The 9,251-nt window shown below is 37.0% G+C and overlaps 1 protein-coding gene across 2 annotated transcripts; it reads left to right on the top strand.

Annotated features, from left to right (window-relative positions):
* Positions 1-1,152: 1,152 nt before the first annotated feature.
* Positions 1,153-7,819, top strand: LOC121899102 (ephrin-B2a-like). Of its 2 annotated transcripts, XM_042414708.1 has the most exons (6): positions 1,153-1,643; positions 2,482-2,765; positions 3,522-3,614; positions 5,769-5,879; positions 6,934-7,241; positions 7,552-7,819. In XM_042414708.1, the coding sequence occupies exons 1-6, from the start codon at positions 1,537-1,539 to the stop codon at positions 7,552-7,554; spliced, it is 906 nt and encodes a 301-aa protein (XP_042270642.1). In that variant the 5' UTR covers positions 1,153-1,536; the 3' UTR covers positions 7,555-7,819. The 2 variants fall into 2 exon arrangements, with proteins under 2 accessions (XP_042270642.1, XP_042270633.1); XM_042414699.1 differs by having other exon boundaries at positions 6,934-7,819.
* Positions 7,820-9,251: the final 1,432 nt, after the last annotated feature.

Here is a 9,251-nt window from a genome sequence, read left to right as displayed (position 1 = left end):
CAGGCCAATCGTTGTCCAAGATTAACAGAGGCAAAGGGAGTGTCTAAGAAGGGACATGGGTGACACCATATTTTACCCCCATCTACATTTTATTAACTAGAAAGGTGCAACTAGGGGGTGGTACATAAAAGGCTTTAGTATAGTTCTGTGTATAGAGGGAGCAGAAAGATGTATAGTGCAGAAAGATGCATAGTACAACAACAATATGATGATAATTTTTTTAATCAATTTATATTGTTGTACTATGCATCTTTCTGCTCCCTCTATACACAGCACTTTATAAAGCCTTTTATCTTTACTATTACAACTATTATTATTATTGTTATTATCCCAATCAAAGTGTTTCTAAATGTATGCCATATCTTATAGGCACATTTTTGTATGCACAAAAAACCCAAGTACCACCCCCTAGTTGCACTTTTCTAGTTAATGGACCAAATATCATGGGTGTCACCCATGTCCCTTCTTGGACACTCCCCTTGCCTCTGTTAATCTTGGACAACGATTGGCCTGAAACCACATGACCATATATCCAACCCATCTTTGTAGATCTCCCATTGGCTGATATGTGTCTGGATGTATATGATTGGTTGTCTATTATAGTTTTTTAAAACTTTTTTAAAATTTATTTGTTTTTACCTTTTTTCATACCCAATTTACTTTATTTAAATGGTGTTTGTAACGTGTTTTATGATGACCCTGATGAAGACCACAAGCCAAAACGAGTCGGTCAACTAATAAAGTTGTTCTTCATACTACAAGTGTTGCTGGAGTTCTCATCTTTCTAAGGCAATTATGATCAAATAATTGAGGGAAATAATCATAAATACAAACACGAGAAGGTTTCCACACACACCAAAACTTGTTTTTTTTAATTCTCTTATAATATAAACTGCCAGTCGTGTCAAGTTGGTTTTATTTATATTGCCCAAAATTACAATATTTCCTCAAAGCACTAAAATCTGTCCAGCTTGGCAACAATCTATTGTTAGACTCTTGATTCGGATTTTTAAAAAATGGGTATGTTGTGGGGGGAGTTTTAAGGTTCAGAGTTTTTATAAATGTTTTAGATTTACTTTTAATAAATTGGTTTTAAAAGGTTTTGTAAAGATAAATCAACCTCTACTATTTCCATCCAAGACATGAAGTTATTTTTTCGGTATTTTATCTTAATGTGAGGAAATTTACATGAGAGGGGGGAAAAATGTGCCAACCAGCCCCGGTCTCCCCTACGCATGAGCCTGCGTATGGGCGGACCGGTCAGTCAGCTGATGACTAAAATACTCCTCACAATCTCCGTCCTCAATACATGGATTTCGTCGCACGAATGATTTTCTAGCCAATTACGCACAATGTGGAAAAATTCATACAAGTGCAGGAGGAAGACTCGTAACTTGATGGGCTCTCACTCAGGGATGTGTCCTCTGCGCGCACCTGGAGCCACCGGAGACATGCAGAGGCGACTGATTTTAGCCAGTTTTAACTCTGTTTCATGATACCGAGCCGCTGTGTTGCCACCTGCGATTTATTCCTGTGATGGGGACAGTCACATGGAGCTGCGGTGCCGTGATCCTGCTGGCCATCATTTGCTCATGTCGTGCCATCACTCTGGAGTCCATCCACTGGAGTAGCTCCAACACAAAGTAAGCGGATGAATCAGTTTCACACTTGGAGGAATGAGGCAACTTTCTACTGCTGCTTTATCCCTGCAGTGCAACCTAGACAGAGGAGAAGCAACCCTGACGTTACCGTTTGATGTTTCATATGAGCAGCTGTAATGTAGAGCAATTAGTGGATTGATCAATCAATAATAACTGATTCATTGATTAAATCATTCATAAAGCAAATATGCCAGATATTCTCTGGTTGCAGCTTTTCTAATGTGAAGATTGACTGGTTTTCTCTGATTTATAGCATTGTAAATTGAATGGGGCTGCAAGTAAAGATTATTTTATTATCAATTCATTCACTGGTTATTTTCTACATTAATCAATTAATTATTTGATGTCAGAAAATAGTGAAAAATGCCCATCACCAATACCTAAAGCCCTAGCTGTTGTCTCTTGAAATTACTATTTTTTCCAACCAACAGGTGAAAAGCAGGGACTTTTTCTGTTTTTTTTCCTTGAAAAATGACTTAAGCAATTACTCAGTTATCAAAATAATTGCTGATTAATTAACTGTTGATCAACTAATCCATTAATAGACTAATCATTTCAGCCCTAAAATGAAATATCTTTGAGTTTTGAACTGTTGGTGAGACAAAACAAGAATTGTGAAGGAATTGGGTTTTGGGAACTTGTGTTGGGCATTTTTCAGTATTTTGTGATTTCTATTTCTTAATTCATGCTAAAAGCTTTTAGAACATTCAAAGCTACAAGATCTTGTTGTTGTTTTTGTTTGGCATTAATCCTAAAACTTTGCCAGTTTGTGTTGAAATAATGATGCTTTTTCTTGTCTCTCATGTTATCTCACACACAGATTTACTCCAGGTCAGGGTTTGATCCTCTATCCTCAGATAGGGGACAAGATGGATATTGTGTGTCCCCGAGCAGACGCTTCCTCCGGGGGAAAGGAGGAGTTCTACCGAGTGTACCTGGTCTCCCGAAGTCAGATGGAGAGCTGCACCATCGACAAGAGGGACACGCCCCTGCTAAACTGTGACAAGCCTCACCGGGACGTCAAGTTCACGTTCAAGTTCCAGGAGTTCAGCCCCAACCTCTGGGGTTTGGAGTTCCTTAAGGGGAAGGACTATTATATCACCTGTAAGTCACTGTGTGTGTGTTTAACCTCGCAGCTCATGCAGCTCAGAAACAATACCTGAGCGCACCCACACATATATCCATGGCACATATGATCATCTTAAAATCAGCAGAATGGAGACACAGGCTGCTGGTTCCTACAGGTGGAACAGCATTTGAATCTTTGCTAGCAACTGTTTCTTTTTTTTTCTTTCCTCCTCCTCCTCCTCCTTCTCAGAGAAGAGGAAGCCATCGTCCTCGCCTCTCTCTCAATTTGTCAGTTCGCGTGAGAATCAAAAATGTGGCCTCGTTATTGGACCGCTGTCGGTTAAACCAGCATCTTAGTGGCAAGTGATGCATGAGATAGTGAGCAAGTCTGACCATGTAGCCTCATCCACCTCACCACGCTCTGACAGCACACTTCGCTCTGGCAGGGCAGTGTGATTCCAAGGGCTTACATGCCCCAAATCACACAAGGCTTTTACAGCATCAGGCAGATTTGATGGGAGCTTTCATGGCAACGTGGCTTGATGCCTGTGAGATGTTGTTATCTGACCTAAATGCTCCTAACAAGTCTATGTGAGTGTGTGTGTGTGGGAGTGACAGGGGTGACAGAGAGTTCTTGGTGCGTGTGTGTCTGTGTTTTAGTGATCGCTATGTTGGTTAGTTACTAAAATAATGGGGCTTTGCATTGCTCGATAATCTTGTATTATGATGATTGCATGAAATACAAACTTAAAAAGTTAAACACTTTATGTTTGCCTCCTCTCTCTGTATCAGCCACATCTACAGGCTCTCTGCAGGGTCTGGATAACACTAATGGAGGGGTGTGTAGAACCAAATCCATGAAACTGGTGTTGAGAGTCGGCCAAAGTAAGTACTTTGTGAATGTACATGTGTGTTTGGCTGGCTGTGAATGAAAGACAGAAACAGGGAGGTGTAATAATATGACAAACAATGCTTAAAGGAACAATATCACAGTTGTTTGCTTCTGGTTATTAGACGTGTAATGCAATAATATCACTTCCTCTCTGGAATTACTAAGTGGTCAGATGATCTCGATCATCTATTTATTCTCTTGAAGAGAGATTGCCATCATGAATTATCTCAAATCTCTAATTCAAACCACTGGCAGCTTAAGGCCATCAGTATTATCTTGCATGCAATCATTGGGTCTGGCTGCAGCAGTCAATCTTTTTTCCCCCTCTGTATTAACATCTGAACAGCAAATGGTCCATTTTTATCATTTTGTGTTCTTATCACATAGCATTAAAATGTAATAAACCAGATTATAAACATATTCACTGCCTTCACTTCAAATAAATAAATAAGCAAAAACATACTGCTTTTTTATTTCCTTGTAACATTATAACAGCAGTTTGTTTACCTCACATATCAACAAGAATGCATTATATATAAACACACCATTTCTCTGTGTGTTGCCGAATACTTTCAAAAGATGAATCTCTTCAAGCCCCCAAATGTAATTTTTGACCTCAGAAATTTGCAGTATTATTCATATGAATAATTAAAGAGTGTGACTCAGAGATGAAAAATCAGCATTTTGTGTGTTTCTCATCTGATCTTGAAAATATGCGGCTGCTTCCCCGCTGTGTTTACAAACACTGCTGCTGTAAACAAGCCTTTAAACAGCAGCAGAAAACATTAATAACTTAGGTTTAGTTGTAATCTCATGTTAATCCCAACATATATTAAAAGTCCTGTCAATCATTGTGGGGAGTCACTGCGGTTTTCAGTCATGTGCTGTGATTTTTGATGGTAACGTGTCTGTTTAGATTTGTATTCATAGATTATGCTTTTGAATTGAGATTGAAAATCATATAATTATTTTGTACATTAATGGCTAAATGCAATGATGAATGAATGATAATGCACTAGCAAAAAAGCTTACTGCACTAAAAATGTGTAAATAAATCCTTAATATTTTAGAGAAAGAAATTCAGATGGTTATATATCGGGAAGCTAGTACAGTAAGAGTCACATAGTAGATACTACTGGTCAATAATCACAAATGTTGGAATTTACTGTTTGCTGTAGTCCAGCAAATTCCTCTGCTTAAGTCTGTGGTGTAAAGTTACTCAAGTACTGTACTTAATTACAATTGTGAGGTACATGTACTTTACTTGAGTATGTTATTATGTCCTTTTTATGCTACTTTGTACTTTTACTCCACTACATTTCAGAGGGAAATATTGTACTTTTTGTTCCACTTCATTTATTTAATTTTTATAGATACTAGCTACTTATCAGATCAATATTTCATATGTAAAATGATTAATTATTAAAAATATGCATTGTTATAGATTTGACTATTGAACACTATAACTACCCCTACTGTTACAACATTAAAATTCTGCTTACAACGAATCAGTAATATCTATCTATCTATCTATCTATCTATCTATCTATCTATCTATCTATCTATCTATCTATCTATCTATCTATCTTATCTACACATTAAATGGGTCATTTTGTTTATTAAATACTTTTACTTTAATACTTTAAGTACATTTTATTGCCGATACTGAAGTACTTTCATTTTCATTTTTTCATCGTGGTATTCCTACTTTTACTTAAGTAAAAGATCTCAGTACTTTTTTCGCCACTGGTTATTTCCCAAAATTCCCTTTGAAATAGGGTGAATTTCCTCTATTCAGTTATGTGCTATGTTACATGTGTAGGCGAAGAGAGTGATAGTTTTTCCAGTCAAGAAAAAATAAGAGTCACAGTTATGACTCAAAACATAACTTTTCTGGTCAACTGAGGTTAGAAATAGTTTCACTGCCTCCTTTGTGATGCATTTCTTCCTCAATGTCAATAATCAGTCCAGAATGGAGCTCTTCTTCTTTGGGGACAGTCACCAAACTCATGATTCAATGAACATTTTTTGCACTGGAAACATTTTGACATGATGTAACCTCACCTACACAGGAATGACAAAGACATGTGAGGTATGTTACTGATGTGATTTAATGTGAACTGCTCAACCGTCCTGCTTTGTTCCAGGCTCTTCAGACCCACCTTCAACACTCCAGGAGTCCCCCACCAGATTTCCACCCACACGACCGAAATCCAAGGAGCCCTCTGCGAAAGAAAAGGATGACAAGAGCAAAACTGGTATGAAGATAAAAGATTTTGCCTGCTTGTTAAATGGTACTATTTGCATTTTGATACACAGGAACAGACTTTACAATATTTAGAGTCATCATGTGTTTGCATTGTTTTAACTTTTTAACTGAAAATTTTCCAAAACACACACCTTGTATCTTTACTTGTGTGAATGGGGTGGGGGGGGGGCGGGGGGTTAGGAATGATACTAGGGCTTATTTTCGTTATCAATTAATCTGCAGATTCTTTTCTTCATTGATTGATTCATGTTTTAGTCTATGAAATATGAGAAAAAAAGTGACAAATGTCTGCTATAATTTTACAAAACCTAAGTTAATATATTCAAGTGTCATTTTAGTCAACTAACAGTCCACAACCCAAAAACTATTCACTTTATTTTCATATAAATGATTAAAGCATTAAATAGTCACATCTGACAGTGAAATTTTGGCATTCTTGCTAGAAAAATGACTGAAACAATTGTTTTATTATCAAAATAGTTGCTGATTAATTCTCTGATGATACATTTAAATATCTTTAAAAATATGCTTTTTAAATCACCTGTCAGTATGTAAAGTCTGCTTTATTTGAGGTAAGTGGGATTAAACATGCAAAAACACTGATATAATAATTATTATTTTGCACCAGAAAGGCAAAATATTTTTCTTTACTGATATTGTCTGATGCATTTGAAAAGAACAACAAAAAAAAAGAACACAAATTGTATCCAAACTAATAAACCAGGAGCCAAGAAACACTGTCTTTATTTTTTGGCATCATTACTTCTTCCATATTTCAACTATCTATTCAAACCTTCAGGGATCATGACTCATTGGGCCATTCAAAGTCAGTGAAAGGCAGCAGACTGTTTACCAGTATGACACTAAAGATTAGAGAATATTCTCTGGTGTCCAGCTTTGACAGAGGTTTTCATGTTAACACATACTGATCAGGATGTACCAGGGCATAAACTGACTGAAATTGTTTTTATATCTCTGTGTCGCGTGTCCTGATTTACTCTTTCATCTCTGTTTCTCCTTCTTTTTTTGGTCTCTCATGACAGACGTGGGCTCAGAAACAGGACAAACAAACCCCAGTGGCAGCGGTGGCTCTGAGCCAGGACTGCTCATGTGGGTTGTCTCTGGCTGTGTGATAGTCCTTCTGGTCATCATAATTCTGCTGGCCCTGCTGTGGAAGTACCATCACCGTCGCTGCCTCCCAGATAGCCAGCAGTCTGCCTCCGTGTCCCTCAACACTTTGGCTGTGCCAAAGCGGGACAGCATCAGCAGCGACAACAACGGCTCGGACCGCAGCGATGTTGTCTTTCCTCTGCGGGCTTCTGACAGCATGATCTGTCGTCATTATGAGCGCGTGAGCAGTGACTACGGGCCCCCTGTGTACATAGTTCAGGAGATAACGCCCCAGAATCCCACCAACATCTACTACAAAGTCTAATGTTTGCTGCTGTAATGCCAGTCTTTTGCTGATAATCCTAAATTTTAACTGTCGGGGACACACTCAGGCCTAACACATTATCATGGCTACAGTTTGCATTGGATGAAGAAAAGTCACATGTGGTTTGCTCATCTAAGAGCTGTGTTGACTTTACAAGGACAAATGTCATTAATATGCTTGTTTGTATCACACTAAACAAAATTCTCCTTTCTTTCTCTTGATTTAGTGAGGAGACAATCAGAGAGGAACTGCATTAGAAACAGACTCTAGTGCTTCGTCACATCTCATTCATAACTTGTTTCCAGTTTTTAGTGAGAGACGTTGGAGTAAATGCAGTAAATGACGATTAGTTTGTTTACATTTTTATTTTTCACAGAAAAAAAAGAAAAGCAACACATTCTCGCTGCCACTGCATGTGGCAACTTTATAGGTACAGTAAATGTGTATTTTATTTAATTTATTGATACATTTGAAAAGATATCACTAAACACTAAATTTACAAGCACTTAAATGTAGATTTTTTCACAAATGAATTGTGTAAAATTGTTTGAAATGTTGTTAAGTGAAATGAAAATCATTATTTTGTGGCTTTTATTAAAGTTAAAACAGTTTCAAGGAAATCCACATTGAATCTTTCCGACCAGTGTTGCTTCCATTTCTGCATTTTATATTGTATAAACATCTTTTCAAACATACAGTAGTTATTATTAGCAAAGTTTATAGAATATGTTCACAATTTTTCAACTCCGTCTAAAAGCAATAGGCAGGTGCCCATTAGAGCATTGAAAGAAGTTTGGCCTGCTGTAATCATTCCTCATGTTCACTCTGATCATTACTAGATTCCCTCCAAATGCACTTTGGGGGACAAAATCCACAATCCTCATTTTGAGCAAAAATGTATTTAAAAGTTTATCTGAAAGTAACTTGAAGCTTCAGCAATTTTAATAAGTCAAAAAAAGTGGATATCTTCCAGTTACAGTCTTTTTAGTAAAAAAAATCCCTCTTTGTGTCTCCACAGACAGAGTTTTCCTGTTGAGCAGTGGAAGGATTGTAACAAAAAGAGGGAATTTGGTGCTAATTTGGATGGCTGAAGTTTAATATTAGCTTCAAAAAATTTTTTGCACAGATGGAGGCTTGTGGATTTTGGCCTCTATCACTTATATTGAAAGTGAATTATGAAGGGATCTAATGATCAGTATGAACAGGAGGAATGATTACAGCAAGAAAAACATGTCAGTGGTCATCTGGGCACCTGACTGTTGTTTTTAGGACAGACTTGAAAAATTGTGAACCTATCCTATAATGTATATCTAGGGCTGTGCCTACAAAAATCATCATTTGAGATGAAACTACCTGAAGAAACTACTCATGAATGGTTTGTTTCTTGTTAAAAAGGTTTGAAAGGTTTGAAGGTTCTGAAAGGTTCAGTTAAAACAATTCTCAAATGTCTCTTCTTCACTGTCTGTGTTTTCTCTGTTCTCCAAAAACAAAAAGGACAGAAAGTGAACAGATTACAGAAATGAAATGGAGGTTTGAATTAGAAAAGACTGCTGATAAATCACAGCTTCAGTTTCTCCTGTGGTTACAAAATTACAAAAACAGCACAGTGCATGAAGAAGTAGGGCTACAACTAATGGTTGTTTTCATTATTGATTAATTTGATGATTATTTTTTTGGTTAATCAATTTGCTTTTTTGGTCTATAGAATGTCAGAAAATGGTGAAAAATGTTGATTGCTATTCCCAAATCCAAGGATATAACTAAAATGTCTTGTTTTGTCCCAACCAACAGTCCATAACCCAAAGATATTCGGTTTTACTACCATAGGAGACGAAAGAATCCAAAAATATTCACAACTAAGTAGCTGAAACCAGTGAATTTAGGCATTTTTCCTTAAAAAATGACTCAAAATGATTAATCAATTAT

Source organism: Thunnus maccoyii, chromosome 1, assembly GCF_910596095.1.
Source record: "Thunnus maccoyii chromosome 1, fThuMac1.1, whole genome shotgun sequence".
Classification (NCBI taxonomy): domain Eukaryota; kingdom Metazoa; phylum Chordata; class Actinopteri; order Scombriformes; family Scombridae; genus Thunnus; species Thunnus maccoyii.
Note: the sequence above shows the minus strand (reverse complement) of the source record. Positions and strands in the feature narration are given on the sequence as shown.

Excerpts from the sequence above, each read along its gene's own strand:
- LOC121899102 (XM_042414699.1), top strand. The coding sequence starts at position 1,537 with ATGGGGACAGTCACATGGAGCTGCGGTGCCGTGATCCTGCTGGCCATC. Across the intron at positions 2,766-3,521 it reads GAAGGACTATTATATCACCT|CCACATCTACAGGCTCTCTG; the intron begins GTAAGTCACTGT and ends TCTCTGTATCAG. Across the intron at positions 5,880-6,933 it reads GGATGACAAGAGCAAAACTG|ACGTGGGCTCAGAAACAGGA; the intron begins GTATGAAGATAA and ends CTCTCATGACAG.